The following is a 17,530-nucleotide window of genomic DNA, read 5'->3' as shown; positions in this document are numbered from 1 at the left end:
TCTTTAAATAAGAGTATCAGTACCACTTTTATATCTGTACACTATGAAGCTATAGAGACAGCAGATAAGATTAGCATTGTTTCAAGTTACAAGATTGACATGCGTCTTCCACTGCTTGCCGTTCAACTAGGGGTGGGCGTTATGGCCAAAATATTCTATCACAGTATATGTAAATGTATATCACGATAAGAGTATCCATACCATATCATACTTCATCAGAATTGATCATTTCCTTCTTATATTTGGAACTCCTGCTCCGTATTTACAATTTCACTCTCCGCCTCCATGTTTTCTTGTGACTTCTGCTGCGGTTGGAAAACCAGCTTAGAAAACCGCCTGCCATCTGTATCTTCATATTTAGCTTACAGACATAGTATCAATCTTCTCATGTAGGCTCACACTCAGCAAGAGAGCAATTATTTTCCCAAAAAGTTGAAGTGATTCCTTTAAGAGTCGGACATTGATTTTGTTTAACGCCCACAAAAGAGATACATTCACTCAAAGGCTGGACTGACCCTATCTCTGTTGGCCAGACCAGGGCACACATAGGAAATGCAGGTGACTGTCATCTAGTCTATGCTGCTTTAGGCCCCCCCAGGGCTCTCAATGGTATTTTCGGGCTCCCAATAACCAACTGTTAGGAGGCCTGGATGTGAGTGGAATCAAGACAGATAAATGGCTCTATTTGTGGGTAGATGATGGAGGATGGAGGGAGAGGTGGAGGTGGTGGTATGTGTTTTGGGGAAATGTGGAAGGATAAAGGATAAAAGGAAGAGAGGTGCAATGAGGAGGTAACAACAGATGAGAATTTGATTTGACTTGCTGTAGGAGATGAAGAAGAGATGGTTTGTGTAGGAGATCTACAATGATCTTGATAAGAGAGAGAAGATGGAGGATAAGGATAAATAGAAAATGATATACAGGGAATATATTGGAAAGAAGGTCAACATAAAACAGTAGATGGCCTTCAGGCCTCCAACAGGTGTAGTTCAAAGATATCTCACCTTTTGACACAACAGCTGTTGTCTCTGTGACACTTTGATTGACCTTACAAATGGAGCCTTGCATGCTAGATGCTCCCAAACACACCCGGATACATCTCAGATACCAAAATATATTAACTGTTCAACAGACCCCTCTAAACAGCAAGTGTTTAACAGTCTGAAACCAGCCACCACATGCAGTACAAAACAGCTCTTTGATGATTTACTTCAGTTTGGAATCTGGGTTTTAATTGAAGTTTTATTGAGCGCGAGTGTCTGTTTACTGTTCGCTCTTGGTTAGGGGGTTAGAGTCAGGCACAGGAGCCAGTAATAACAAGGGGAAATTTCCATGCATTTGTAGAGATACATTACACGCAGATGGTGAAAACATGTGGTAGCACGTACTGCAATTTCACACAGCAATTAGTTCACAACTAAATGATGTGTGTTTGTGTGTGTGAGCATTCCACGAAGCGCTTGTAGCAGCCAGCTGTGTACAAGTGGGGAGATTTCCGTTAAGAAATTAAGAAGACTAGGAGGGGAAATCCAGTGAAGTTGAGCACAGAAAATATTTGTAAAAGCAAAAATTCACACAGCTGACTTAATTTAGTCAATGTTCATGATTTCCTTATCAGCCTTATTTGCTCATGAATGATTTTCAGATTCTAAAAGATTAAATACACTTGTTGCCATGGCAACAGATATTTCAATGCCACCATTGTTTGTTACAATAATGAATTGAGACAGACAAGTCCTTTTTGATTTTTGTTTCTGAAATGTGCTTTTAGCGTATCAGTATATCATGTTGCGCCATGATAATGGATATAGCAGGTTCTTAAGTTAACCTCACGCGTTCCCTTTCTATTGCATTTTGAGTATTTCCAGATGGCCCTTGCAATATTTTATCCAGAGCTGCCACTCAATGAGACTTAGTTACACAGATGAAGAGTCAGATGTTAGGAAAACTCCACTAGACAGTCATACAAACATCAGTAATATATCCCGAGACACTGATGATCTCATTCATTCTTATGCATGAAGCACCAGGATGGGACAGGAGCAGCTCCGTCACCCTAATACAAATGCAGAAACTTTAAGTAATACATAATACATGTGGTCACAGCCTTTAGAACTTACAGCCACAGATGTCGACTCTAGATGTAGAGACTTGGACTTGAGTCTCAAAAAGTTTGACTTGACACTTGATTTGGATTTGACTGCTGTGACAATAAAAAATTTGACTTAACAATAAAAGTATTTGAGCCTTAAGTTTTAACAAGTAAACTTAAATACAACCTCAGCAGGGTATGGCTTGCATAACCATGCATATTTTATTGTTGGGCTTCTGCATTAAAATGACTTAACACAGCTTTGAAGATGTCAGGATTTAGAGACGTAAAAGTCTTGCATTTTGACCTAACGTGTAATTTGCTTATGAAGACTTGACTAACTTGACTCCATATTTCTCACCTCTGGAACAGAAAAACCAAGACAGGCGTATTATGTCTCTGTGACACAGAGATTAAGCTTGTTTGAAATCAAATCCTCCCCACCTCCTCAGAACAGTAGATGACTGCTCAGAGGATCCAGATGGTTCTGGTTTTCAATTATAGAGATTTTATATAGCAACAAAGGATGTCTGCTCTGTGTCAAAGCATGTTGTGTTTGTCTGTTGTTTGTTGTTGCGGACTGTGTTTATGTTAATGTTAGGCTGAGAATTATGTGGGTTGGAATGCGAGCCAGTGCTCTGCTTGCTATTCCTCCATTTGTTCTTTAATAACAGTGTGCGCTAATTCAGTCAACCAGCCTGCTAAGCAGCTAATTTAACACTGCTCAGCTTGACAAACTAATAAGAAGGATGCCGCTGACGAACACAATGTATTCCAAGTGTGTTCTGTTCTGTGTTTGGCTTATTAGAGAGGCTTTATATGCAAATATCATAGTGATCATATTAGGCACAAACACTTTTGGCACAACATTTGGTCCATCCAAGTTTTGGTAATATCATTGTATTGTTTGATCTCATCCCACATTGTTCATTTAGCTGAAGCCAGTATTTAAATCAAAATATGCTAATTCATTCCATTGTTTAGTTACATATTCATGAGTAAAATTTAAAAAAAATTATACAAAAATCAAATCAAAAGTTCTGTGCTGTAATGTCTTATATATTTACCAGATCTTATCCCATTTTGATTTTACAGATTAGTTTCAAGTATTAAATTAAGAAAACAGTTAGAGAGAAGAGAAAGTATTACATCCCAAAAAATCCTGATTTGCGTACCAGATCTGGAGATGATTAGATCAGCAGTCAGTGGGGAGTTCCCAATAAAATGGGGAACACTTCTAATACATATTACAACTTCTATAGTGGTTTGTGTGTGTGTGTGTGTGTGTGTGTGTGTGTGTGTGTGTGTGAGAGAGAGAGAAAGAGAGAGAGAGAGAGAGAGAGAGAGAGAGAGAGAGGATTTGCGTCATAATGTAGTTTCATCCTTATTAGAGTCACACTGCCACGCACACTTAACACTAATTTCATCAGTTTCCAATCTTGCAGACAGTCAAACATCTCATTTAAATAATCTTACACTGAATGACCCCATTTGTTTCAAAAGATTATATCAGTATATCTGACCTAGCTATACCCATTTTCTGTTTTAGGCTTGTTTTTGCATTTACTTTTCAGCATGTATCAAAAATAAAATCTGTGGACCTGCACAAGGCCTTGGCTGTAAAAACTTGACTGGAAATTTGTCTGTAAATAGTTGCTAAACTGTGACCTGATAGAATGTCTTGTACTTAAAGTTGTGTCTGCAACTTATTCACAGAACCTAGTGGTCTCCTTTCCATTAATCATTTGGGCTTGTATAAGTTCACCAACCACCTGCGTACATATGAGCTAGCAGTTAGCAGTAATGGCTAGAATTCACACAACTCACATTCTTCATGTCCAGATACGCTGTGTCCACCACGCACAGTCGTCGACTCCAGAACTCTTACACAGCTCTTTAATACTGATCTGATACTGTGCCGTACAGTGTGTGTAGAGGCTGAGAGAAAGAATGAGACAGACACATACAAGATAAACACCCACAAGATAAAAAGATAACAGATAGAGATAAGTTCAGTGAACAGGGAAAGAATGGGGAAATCAGGAATGGAAAGCGAGAGCCTTTCACTCCCTGAATGGATTCATTATTACATTCATGGAGGAATTAGTAATATAATATAGTCCAGTGTTAAGATGATGCACCCACAAACACTTGTTTTTTCATTCTCTCATACAACATGCCTTTGATCTGTAGTGCACATGTTGAGGGCCAATGTTTGGGTTTGTCATGGTTAAATATGTTTCACTTATATCAAAACTTTCATTTGCAGCAGCCTTTTTGAATTAAACCCACATCACTCCAGTCTTGAGTCCGAGCCAGTTTGGCACCCCAAATTCCACACCCTTATTCCAAACACACTGCCAGTGTTAAAGACAGTGTAGAGACAGGTTAGTTGAGTTCACAATTCGCTTAGCTTAGTATTAAAACTATGTGCTGAGGAATTATAGAGCTTTAGGTTTTTTTTTATTGTAATTTTTTTCTTTGGAGAGAGCCAAGCTAGCTGTCCCCCCATGCTTGCAGTCTTTACACTAAGCTAAATTAAGCTAAGCTAAAGATCTCCTGGTTTTAGCTCCATAGTTTACGGACAGAAATAGGAGTCGTACCAATCTTCTCATCTAACCCAGGGCAAGAAGGCAACGTAATTGCATTTCCCAAAATCTTGGGCTACTGTTTAAACATTCCACATTTTAAAGATCTCTCTGTGTTTACAGAGTCTCCTCCAGAGAGGACAGGACGCCGACGCAGCATGCCAGGCAGCTCCTCAGACAAGACCACACCCACCATGGAGGCTACGCCCACTGCTGCCACACCATTTAGAGTCACCGTGAGTACTGTGAGTTTGTTTTTAAGTATTGTCTCTGTCCTCTATATTTGTTGTACTTTCTGACTTTGTCTGGGTCTCCGCCTTAGTTTGCCTTGGGAGGCTCTTAGTTGTAGATCAATGTCTACAGAAGGCTGGTCTGGTGTCCAGATGGACCCACGCCAATCTGAAACTCATTTACATCAAATGTTGGAATGGGGCCTTTGATGTTTGCCGCATCACACATCTAGACATCTTGGGTTTATGTTCAGCACACCATCCCCCATTGCCGTTATACATCCTGTGTGATTTTTTCATTGTATTTCACTGAATAATTTTAGCATGCTTGTACGCCAACACGCACACTCCCACACCTGTGCACGTAGAACACAGTAACTCACTCAGTTATAAGCAAACTGCTTCCCTTCCTCTCTGTCAAACACACACACAGAGCAGTCCTTTTGTCTGTCATCTTGGTCTAATTCAAATCTGGTATGCCTTCTTCCGTGTTTAATTCAATAGATAAACAGCCAGTTAATGAAGCAAGAAATTCACTATGAGTCATCAATTTAAAACTAATTAGCAATTAGCAGCGCCTATTTCCATTAATAAATTATGAGTGGGGAGATGACAACTTGGAGGTAAATTGTAAACAATAGATGCTAGGACAGCAAGGCCACAAGCACCCAGTCTCTCATAAATAATCCTCCAACCTCATGTTAACTTTCAGCCTTTGTAAAGGCATAGCAGACACAAGTTAATGGCTAAAAGACATTAAATTATTTCTGAAAATAGAAAAGATTCTTTAATTTCCTCTTTTTCAATTTCCTTTTATCACCATCAGCCATCTCCACCAAAAGGCAGTGTTCAGTCTCTACAAAAAACAAATCAGGATGCCTCTAAAGCTTACTAATAGCCCACCGTGAATAATAAAACAAAAAGACTAGGCGCACTGGTGTTGGACCACCTGCAGCACAGGAATACAGCGTTCCACGAACTGAAACAGTTTAAACTTTTATTGCACATACACAATAACCACAGCTTGATGAGCTAGAGCTTGCTCAACTCTCGTCTGTTCATTTAAAAAAGCAGAAATGAGGTTTGCGGGAATTATGAATTGTGTTATCTGCTATGTGTGTTGGTGAGTGTGTGCATGTAGGCGTGTGCTCTTTTTCTGTCTTCTTGATTGACTTCAATAGAAAGAATGTGGATTGATTGAGTCATTTAACAGTTTTATTTGGATATGACCAGGAATCAATGTGTGGATACTGAGAGATATAAAAAATAAAAGAAAATAAAGCTTGTGGGAGACAGAAAGGGTCAGATAGAGCGGGCTAAATATTGATTAAGTGTCTCTTAAGCAGCTCCTTGTACTCTCCAGGGAGGAGAGACAGAAGAGGAGCACTGCAGCAAAGTCATCCCATCTAAGTCACATGACCACTTAATTTACTTCTCTGGGCTTATTGCTAAGCAGCAGTGACTTCCCCAGACAATGTTTGACCCTTTCCTGCACCTTTCCCCATACTGCCCCCATCTGGCGTCTGATGGTAACAGATCCAACCAAGTTCCCCTTACTAACTTTTTCGTCAACTCTTTTGAAAACTAGTCAACAAATAAGGTTTGTCTCAAATTTTGTTGACCATCATATTTTCCCATAGAGCAAATACTGATAGATCAAAGGGATACTGCACAGAAAGACATCATAGATACAGTATATTGATGGATTTATAGATGGATTGATACAGCCAATAATGGGTGAATGCAAAGGAAATGCAAAGAAAGACGTCCAGGGCGGCGGTCATATTCTCCTCAATTTCTCCTGCATCTCCCACTTTTAGCAATGACAAACCACCCCTCACTTTTCTCCCTCCAGTGAAAACAGTTGTGGTGACATCTAAAGTACCCCTCCTAGGCCTTGAGCTAAATCTGTCAAAATGTATTTTTCTCATGTTCTTTGCAGAGACTGGGTTCAGTATCTGCACACACAAATGAATGCCATGCACGTACACACACATTCATGCATAAGCACATCCTCAAAACGCTTCTCAAAAACAATCTCTCACCAGTAGGCATGGGAGAAAACTAAAATGTCTCCAAAGCCTAATCTTCCACAGCCAATTCAGAAATTCTAGAAGATTGCGTACATTAAATATTAAAGTTACAACTTGGTAGTTTCTCTTGTTCAGTTTAAAGAGCAGACAAACTAACTTTATCTAAGTCTGTCACATCCACGTCTCATGGATTGCACTAGCTGGCTGGATTGATTCTCAATTGTGACTTAGCTCCTTATCCAATCTCTCCCCGGCTGCACTCTCCCTACGTCCCCTCTCCTCTCAGATAATAGCAGGGGGCCTAATTGGACAGGTAAGTCTCTTGTTTTCATCAGGTTGTGCTAGATGAGGACAAGAGAGGTTGATGTGGAAGCAGGGAACACCCTGCTGATTGTCTAGGCACTGATTCTATCAGCCCCCGTTAGGGATGCCTGGAAATTGCCAAGCCAAGGGAATAGAATTAACTTGTTGCAAGCATTTGCTTTAATTTCATGAAAAAAAAGAAGACTAAAAAAAGCACAGCGATAAAATTGAGCTGTCCTCTTAGTGCTGATTTAATTGGCTTGGACAGGCTGAGATTACAATCAGGTATGCAAGCCTGTAATGCACTCTCACACAAACACACACACACACAGGCGTGCGCAGACACATATTTGCACTGTAAACAAAGTAACATAGTAAATATGGACAAACACATTCTTTCCACAACCATCAAATTCCCTTTGGAGCTAGTACAATAAGCCAGGGCTGGAGAAAAGCAGCCTCTCCTCCCTTTCGAGGATGCATGTTTAATCAGATTATTCCATCCCCTCCTTCCACTAATTAGCTGTCAACCGTGGAAATGTAGAATAATTAAAGCGCTCATCAAAATTCACGCTAACATGTGACACTGTAATGCCCCCTGTCAGGTTGCTCTGGCTATAATAGCCTTATCGTGCTTCAGTGTATAAATAGGTGTTTGCAAGATGAAACGTAAAGGGTCAGATATTACAGCACGGCCAATAATATTTATGAAAGACCAAAAGGAAATGAATTAATGGAATTTTTTTTTGTATTGTTCAACCAGGCGCACATGGGAGTTGTATTCCCATGAGTCAATTCCATAGACTGTATATAAAATTCAAACATTTTTTCACCACGTAATAGAACAATGACATGATGTGCGACATGTTATTAGGTGTCAGTTTTCATTGTGTATGTTGGAGTCACTGCCAACCTTGCTTTTAAGATTTGATCACATACTGGAAGACATAATGGGGAGAGATCAGATTTTTTCAGTTGTCAGGAATTGTCAGCCATTAGTTCCTTCATATGTACTGACTGGACGAGGACGTTTGACCATCTTTTGTTTCGGCGCTAGCTTGATTTCTCTCTGCAGCTAGTGGTGTACTCTGCTGAGCCCTGATCTGCCGGCGACCTTGTCACTCATTTGCTGGGCTTTTCTCCCCACTTTCCCCCAGATTTAATTTCACTCTATTGCTTTTTCTATCAACTCATGCTGTGCCACCCCAACATTATACTCCACCTTTTCCATTTATCCTCCCCCTATAGCCCACCCCTCTCTGGCTCTCACTGTCATTATTTCTTTTTTTTTGACCAGTCTCACTTTTATTTCTGTCCTCTCTTTTTCACCATATGTCTCTCTGTCTTTATTTTTTTTGGTCTCTCATGTTCTCTGAGTCATCTCATATGAGCAGGTGCTGAAGGAAAATTAAATGCTAACATTTTTGCAGTACTCTCAGTGTGTCTTGCCTCCTGTGGGGTTTATTCTGGTGTTAATGCAGGCATCAGTCATCCTTACTGACTGATTTTAAGTGGGAAAGAAGGCCATTCATATCTGCTGACCTTTAACCTGGACAAGAGCTCTGCAAGAGCTTTGACAGGCTGACTAATAAGAGAGCAGTGTTTTTGGATGCCTCATTGCTGTCCACATTCACTGGAGAAGGTGAAAGGGGGGGAAAGGAATACTAAGTAATCAGAGAAATTATAGGTTTGTGTGTCTCCCTGGCGTCTCTCTTTTCCTCTCAGCTCTTCAGAGTCTATCCATCAGGGGAAGGAGACAAGTAAAAACAGAATAAGCGGCCACTAATCAATCCACCTCACCTACAGGGACAGGTTTCTATTCACTGACTTATTTCTGCAGATGGGGAAAAAAGAGAAACCTTTTAATTTGTTAGCTCTGAACAGCAGCAGGCACACGCACTCTAGGGGCTACAGGGAAGAGGCACAGAATTACTATGAATCTGGAGTTTATTGTGAATGAAAAGCAACCTCCAAACTCCAGAAATCAGGAAAGGTGTGTGTCAGTATTTGCACATATGTATGGTAGTTACTGATTTTCTACTGCACTGCCATTTTTGCCTTGTCATGGTACTGAAGGAGCTGATCTGAAAGTGCTGCTACAGTCGAACAAAAACAATATTCCTACTGCACATTCTGACTCATGTTTTGTCCTTGTTTAGAATGGTGCCTATCCTAATCTAACCACATGCCCACACACTCACATGCGCATATGGAGTGAATGATGTATTTATACGGTTCATACTTAAGAGAAGGAATGAGAATTTTATTCAGAAAGCAATCCTGTCAAGAGCCCCAGGTGCTGCACTCAACGGCAGTGAATAAGTCCTGTTCATTTAGCTGACAGCCCCTGTACAGAGTTCACGTGTGGCCGATAGCAATTGTAAATCATTTGCTGCCCACTTTCTGTAGGCTTACATATACCATGTCAGATTTGGTTAAATTAAGAGTAACTTACATACCCACACATTCTGATCATTATTGAGTATGTACACAATAACCATTGATGATGATGAAAACTGTTTTGTTATGTTACTGCATAAGCAGTGTTGGGCAGTAGCATAACTACAAGTAGTGCCGTTACTAGTTTAACTACACTTCTCAGTAGCTTGTTGCTGTTCCACACACGCTACATTTTCCCGAGCATTTCTGACGATCAAGTCTGAAAACTGAAATACAACTACTAAGGATCAGTAAGTAAGGTGACCAGATTTCTGAAATGAAAACCGGGGACATTTTTGGTTTGGTGCTCAGTATGTCATTAAAAAATATAATGTTATTATAGCCTTTATGAAATGAAAACGGGGAACAATTTCAGTTTCATAATCTGTCAAACGTAACTCTTCTAAAAGTAATTTTGAGGCAGAAACTAGGTTTTAGACAATAAGTAGAGGCTGCAGTCACTTTATGGCAAGTGGAATACTGCATTTTATGTGTTGTTTTGGCCATTTAAAGATATTTTAAGAGGTAAAAAGTACTAGCTGAGTTATAATCTATCAAATATAACCCTCCTGAATATAATGAAGTAATTTCAGAGCAGAATCTACCTTTCAGTCAATAAGTAGAGGCTGTAATCACTTTCTGGCAAGTGAAATAATGCATTTTATGTGTTGTTTTGGCCATTTAAAGGTATTTTAACAGGATAAAAACGACTGGATTGTTAGGCTACACAGCAAGTTAAATAATGTAGAGCAATAAGGATAATTGCAAAAGAGATCATGTCTTTTATATATAACTCAGCAGTAAGTCATGTTAATTATAGGCTACATTCCGTTTTCTAAATGTGAACAAGGATATTAGACACATGCCTACCAAACACATATTCCATCAGTAGTGCAGGCTTCTATTATTGCCTATAATCATGTAAAGGTCAGCCGTGGTTACTATAAAATGCAAACACTTGTTTTGCCACAATTGTGATTAACGGTTCTTTTAACAGAATAAAGTATCAGAAAGACATACCTTTGTGGCATAAAGTGATGTTTATTTGCACTTTATGTCTGTTTGATTCAGATAAAAGCAGCTGTAGACGTAAGGAAACTGGGCGATAACTTTACATGCGCGACAATCGGTTTCTGGCCACGTAAAATCTTTTTTCATGTCTGTTAACACCTATACAGTCTATGATGAACACACAGTTAAAAACGGGGACATTTCCGGGGACAGCTCCAGACGGGGACAGGCCACCAAAACAGGAGACTGTCCCCGGAAAATGGGGACGTCTGGTCACCCTATCAGTAAGTGAGGCCACCACTACACACGGACCTGTATGTATAGCCGGCAGAAGTACTTCGGTGTGACGTTGACATCACTTACCGATCCTTGGGCTGATGTTTGTGACTTTGGTGCAAGGGAATGAAGACACGTGCGATTGATTGAGTTTACTTTCTATTGTGATCGTTAATGTAACACATTTTGTGAGAAGGATCAGGGTCCAGCCTGGACACCTGTGCCTTTAGTGGGGAGGAAACTTTGATATAGTGACAGAAACTTTTTTCCATGAGATGAGAGAGATTTCTCTCTCTCTCTCTCTCTCTCTCTCTCTCTCTCTCTCTCTCTCTTTCTCTCAGGCCTATTGCCATGAATGTTTAGGTAAACAATGTTGCCAGCGCACAATAATACAATTTATAAACAATGAAATGACATTATAAAAACTAAAGAAAGGAAAAAACAACCAAAAACAAACTTAAAACATATATAAAATATGTTATGACAAGCAGTAGAATTTTTCTAAGGAACAATTATTAAAATAACAAACAATATTAATAATAATAATGTGATCATTTTACAATTACTTTATACACACAACAATGGTATATAATATTTAAAAAAATTAAAGGTAGCTTAGATGTAGTAAACTACTTTTGACACGTTGCAGTAGCTTAGCTTGCTACATATCCCTGGGGGGGTAGCTTCTGTGTAGTGACTGACTTTTTAGACCCTAGTTTGCAACTCACTAGCATCTTTCATTAAACTTTACCAGACAGTGAAATTGCCACGTTTTTCAAATTTCATGTCCAAGTTTGTAATGCATGTTTTCAGTTTAAAATTTGACTCCAAGAGTAAACTAAGTTATTTTATCAGACTTTAGAAAGCTCCCTCCAGATCCATAGAAGTGAAAGGCTGATTAGTACTCTTAATGACAATTAAACTTAACTTTTTTTTTCTTGTTTTCCAAGATCTTATTCAAGCTGTCTCAACACCATCCACAAATTGTTTTAATGTGTAGCAGCTCTGATGTGTAGCAGTATCTTCTCCATTTACTTTGAGCATTGTATTGTGGGACATCAGTGTACAACAGCACACTCAAACAGTGAGCATTTTTTAGTGCGATTACTAACTGTTTTGAGTATGCAACATTTTGTCAGTTTGCTTAAAATAAGTAAATTTTTGGTCACGTACGCACACGCTAATGAAACAGAGACACTCCCATGATTGTGGTATATACTGACATTAGCAAGTCTTTGTTCCCAGCCCAGGCTGTGTTACTGATGACAGGTGTTGTTCATCGGGATGCTGTGGCTCGTCTGTGATCAGCTAGCAGGCTGTCTGGGAGTCACTCTCTAATTATCCCTATTCCATTGTTGCCCGGTGCAACCTATTCACACGGTAGGTGGTAATTATACAGGTGTTTAATGGTCTGACTGGGACGGAGGGAGGTGCGTGTTGACTGTCCCCGTCTTATGAAATGTGTGCATGTAAGAGAATGACATGAGGTTGAGGCACATTAGGTATCTTTAGATAGAAGTTTCTTCACCACATTATGGCTCCTGAAGCTGTTCAGCCTATAAATAAGCTACTTTGTTGTTTGATTGGAATATCACGCTACCTGAGCCTCAACAATTCCTAGTTTAGTACTTTCTGCTGCATACTGGCTCACTTGTTAAGTTCCGTCTTCTTCGTGCTGCCCTCCTAAGTCACGCTATCCACCCTCTTTTTTCAAGGTCCTTCAAGGTCCTTTTTCTTTCGTCCGCTTTCTTCTTTCTCACCTTCTTGATCTTCCTCCCTGCAGTGAGATCTAGCAGAAAAATGATTAGGTTTTTGTCTCTCAAAACTTGCAACAGCCTGCCATTTCTACACCACATCTCATTTGTTCATATTCTCTCGCTCTTAATGCGAGCCAACAGTTGCCATGGAGACGGCGAGGTGCTTGGGGGAGTGTGATTGCAGATGTTAGAAGAAGCAAACACACAGACTCAGACAAAGAGAAGAATGAAAAAAGAGGTGTATCCATTGAATCCGCTTATGAACATTATTATTATAAAACACACAATGATTTGTCACAAACACTGACATAATGACTGCTGTGAGAAAATATTAATAAATGGTATCAGCCATTTGCATTTGTTATCTGTGAGAATCTTGTTGTTGTCAAGGTCCTTTCTGTGAATGTGTTGGTAGTTTTATGTCTCTTTGTATTCAGGAAATATTTTGTGTTTGACTTTGCCCTCACTTTTGTGAACGTCACTCCCACTCTGATGTGAAGATCTATCCTCAGTTATTACTCTTTAACTATTCATGACATTCAGCCTCACAGAATTCAGGATGTGGAGCATAAACGTCTGTATTAATATGTTCTGTCCCGCTGCCAAGTTGAGCTTAATGATTGACATCTCGCAAGACTTCCCGCACAAACTAGCGTCAACACTGTTTTATTGGCTGTCTCTGTCTCTCTCCGTCAGGGCTTTCTTAGTCGACGGCTGAAGGGCTCGATAAAGCGCACCAAGAGTCAACCCAAACTTGACCGCAACTCCAGCTTCAGACACATCCTCCCTGGCTTCAGGAGCGTTGACAATGACAGGTAGGTTTGTTCGTCGTGGCAATGCTGGTGTGTTTGTGAATCCAGGATCTGTCTATACGTCTGTTCTATTCTGGTGCCTGCCTGATGGCTAGTTATTTAGGTCACTGTTGACATTTTCGTGTTGTACTGTCCGTATACTGTAAAAACCACTGAATCCTGACTCTCCAATCTGTCACTTCTAATATGTTTTGCTCTTTCTCACTGTAATACATGATGAATCTCCTGTCCTCTGTTGTGTCATTCCATAGCATGTTTGGTTTTTCAAGCAATATAACATATTCCTGATAAGATCATTAGAAACTTCAATATACTGTTAACTAAGGTCGAAACCATTGCCAACAAAGTTGGATAACTATCACCTGAAGCATCTCCATCTAATAAAACATGCAGAGTGGAAGCACAGTGACAGAACATTGCATTACCGCGTGCTTTTCCCCTGTTAACAGACACATCACACTGCCGATGAATGTAACTGACCCACGATATAAGCTCATATAAGCCCACCTTTGATACAGTGCTTTAGCATTTAAACAAGATTAGTTTCAATGGATTTTCTGTTTGCAGCTCATTGGTCAAATTTAAATTGTGAAGCTACTGCAAGGGAATTGTAAGCTTAAGAAAATTCAGAAATAGTGACTCAATTTGTATCTGATATGAAAAACAAAATGATCACCAAGCTGCCCCACATACCATCAACCCCTGCCATCCGTGGCCTCAGACTTGATTGTCAGGCTAAATGGCTGTGATAATTGCCTGTTTCTTATAACTTCTTCTAGTTTTCTCAGGAGTTCAGTCATTTGGCAAACATTTTCCCTCGCCTAACAATGTCAATTAGGATTCCAGACCAGGCTATGTTGACCTGCATTTGCACTGCCCGCTCACTCTGGATTTTTGATGGTCTTCCCGTGCATGCACGAGTAACAGCTATAATTTCGAGCACCTATCTTTGTTGTCTCTGGAATAAAGCCAAGGTGTCCATCTGTGGAGTTTAATTAATGGAGGTGCTTCTTTTGAAGAGATGTTCTGCGGCTTTCGGTTTCAAAACTTGGTGCCGGAATTGCTGCCACTCTTCGTACTTTTAATGAGGCATTAACATCACTGTCAAACTATCACAAGGGAACACTACCAATTGTTCAGTGTAGAACATGGTGAACTGTTCTTCTTGTGGAGTCGGACAAAATTAGCTCATACCTCCTCCTCTTTGTCCCGCTGTCTTTTCTCATTGTCTTTCTCGCTTCTACCCATTTCTTTGATAGCGTCTATCTTCCTAACCTCACTCCTTTCTATCCATTTCAAACTCATCACTCTCCAATTTCATTCTTGTCACCCCACCCCCCTTTTCTCTATTTTTCAAACAGTAGTAAGGTTTCCCAACCTATCATCATTTATGTGTTTCCTTCTGATAAAGCACTCGGCAAAGAAGGCAAATATCAGACAGGAAATTGGAATGTCCAGGAGGTGTCTTATCTCACCTGGTTTAACACAGAAACACACACACAATACATAAACCTCACGGGCAAATGCACACATTGACTCCTTTTGAGGATTGGTCTCTCCATACACACATCCTCATGTAGTAGAAGAAGAGTAAAATGCCACTCTGGTGCTTCACTCTTCTAGGAAGTTTAAAGGACAAGGGAAGGATATATTAGCACATTGATGTGTGTGTGCTTTGGCGTTTTGAAAGTGTTCAAAAGAGGGAGAAAAGCGTGGAAAAAAAAGTGAGAATGAGAGAGTAATGTGCTGTGAGAGGAGTCAGTGACACTCCCTGTCAGCCTGGGAGCATCCTCCCCACAGGGCAGAAGAACACTGCAGAAGAAGACGGGCTTGGGAACTGGCAGAAGAGGGAAGAGAGATGATGAGACGACGGAGAGACGGAGGGAGGGGGTGGAGGGAATCCTATACTCTGAAAACTCCCAGGTGTGCAGATGTGCAGACTTGAATGTGAGAGACTGCAATTCATGCAGGGAACATTTAGTATTCACTGAACATCTCAAACATTGTATCACTACGTTGTACTTAACCATATGACGCTGTACATTACTGTATATGGTAAGAAAGTTATGTACCAAATCTCAGTCATATTTATGGAGGTTGATTTGTTTTTTTTTTTAAAGTAATCATAATATATTCTCCTATTACATTTCACTGCCGTGTTTTTGTATGTATTTCAATTATTTAGTGAGAGCAGACAAACAGCATGATACATTTTTAGTGTGTGTGTGTGTGTGTGTCAGCTGTGATGACATTGTTAGGGCCTTGTAGCCTGAGGCAGTCTCTCGAGAGAAACCTGCAGATGAGGAGCAGCTGGACTTCTAAAATGAAATAGTCATCTGTGTTAATCAGAGGGTGGACACTCACTGAACACTCACACAATATCTTTAGCAAAGCAGGAACACATCCATGTACGGGTGCACACACCGGCACAGTGCACACACTAACAAATTACACGATTATTTTTGCTTGAAGTAAACATATCTATTTATACTTTATTACACTTCACCTATCTTTAAAATGCATTTGTTCCAGGTTCTTAGGTCTCTAGATATATTGTGTGATCTGGAAATAGTGACAGGTACACAGTTTCCACTCTAGCTTTCACTGTGGCAGTCATGGTAGAATGGGAAACATAGAATACAATGAAAGTTAAAGTCTCTCAGAAATGATTGTTGGTGCTTTGCTAGTCAGGAGTTACTGATAGAACAGAAGGGTACTAAAGAAATGAGGAAGCAGTTACAAAACTTTTAGGGAAGTAATGGAGTTTTTGTTTTCGGGGGGGGGGGGGGCCACTAACTATTTTTTAAACACTACTAACCTTAACTTTATAGGTATAAATCACAATAAATCCTTAATAATTGTGTGCATGCACTGCTAAATACTGTGAAGCAACAACTGGTATGACCATACATTGATTTAATGTATGCGAAAACGTAATATAACTGACAATTTGTGATGTTAGGTCACAATCAAATACTCTTCATTGTGCAGTTACTGATTCTTAAAGAACGGAGCCAAACACTGAGAGAGAAATTGGAAGATTGATTGAAACTCACAAGCCTCCTATGGATCTCCACTCATCAATAGATACATTTACTATATAAATATCAAACGCATTTTAGCAAGTTTCTCCATGCGACGGTCTGTCATTGTTTTGTGCGCTGACATGATGATACCCTTGTATGTCTCTTGTTTCTCTTGGCTGCTCTGATCTGCTCTACATATTGTACTTGTATCTGAGTGAGTATCTGACCCATACTAGCCTCTGCTCCCTCGTCAGATCTACACGGACCTTGCCTAGACTCTGTAGTCGCACTGATGAATATCATAGCGGCTGCAACATGTCCTCTTCTATAGCAAGAGCAAAGTGCCTTGGTTGGACAGTGCAGCATATTGTGGGGTGGATTCCATTGTATTTCTTTCAATAAGCACTTGACAGGTATCATTTTTGCAATAAATTTTTTTTAGGAATTAAAATTAATTCATCGGGTCCAGAGAGATAGTAGGCTACTTGCAATATACAGTGGGTACGGAAAGTATTCAGACCCCTTTAAATTTTTCACTCTTTGTTTCATTGCAGCCATTTTCCAAAAATCAAAAAAGTTCATTTTATTTCTCAGTAATGTACACTCAGCACCCCATCTTGACAGAAAAAAACAGAAATGTAGAAATTTTTGCTAATTTATTAAAAAAGAAAAACTGAAATATCACATGGTCATAAGTATTCAGACCCTTTGCTCAGTATTTAGTAGAAGCACCCTTTTGATCTAATACAGCCATGAGTCGTTTTGGGAAAGATGCAACAAGTTTTTCACATCTGGATTTGGGTATCCTCTGCCATTCCTCCTTGCAGATCCTCTCCAGTTCTGTCAGGTTGGATGGTAAACGTTGGTGGACAGCCATTTTCAGGTCTCTCCAGAGACGCTCAATTGGGTTTAAGTCAGGGCTCTGGCTGGGCCATTCAAGAACAGCCACGGAGTTGTTGTGAA

The 17,530-nt window shown here is 39.9% G+C and overlaps 1 protein-coding gene across 4 annotated transcripts in view; it reads left to right on the top strand.

Moving 5' to 3' along the window:
* dab2ipb (DAB2 interacting protein b) overlaps positions 1–17,530 on the top strand; it is a 125,525-nt gene that overhangs the window by 42,094 nt on the left and 65,901 nt on the right. For 3 of the 4 annotated variants that reach the window (XM_046066276.1, XM_046066278.1, XM_046066277.1), the window contains exons 2-3: positions 4,804–4,925; positions 13,426–13,544. In XM_046066276.1, coding sequence (XP_045922232.1) covers positions 4,804–4,925; positions 13,426–13,544 — 241 coding nt within the window. Of the gene's footprint in view, positions 1–4,803; positions 4,926–13,425; positions 13,545–17,530 lie in introns of those variants that run through there. The other variant, XM_046066275.1, reaches the window with a different exon arrangement.

Source organism: Micropterus dolomieu, linkage group LG13 (genome assembly GCF_021292245.1).
Source record: "Micropterus dolomieu isolate WLL.071019.BEF.003 ecotype Adirondacks linkage group LG13, ASM2129224v1, whole genome shotgun sequence".
Taxonomy (NCBI): domain Eukaryota; kingdom Metazoa; phylum Chordata; class Actinopteri; order Centrarchiformes; family Centrarchidae; genus Micropterus; species Micropterus dolomieu.
The sequence above is the reverse complement of the archived record's forward strand: the minus strand, read 5'-3'. Positions and strand labels throughout refer to the sequence as shown.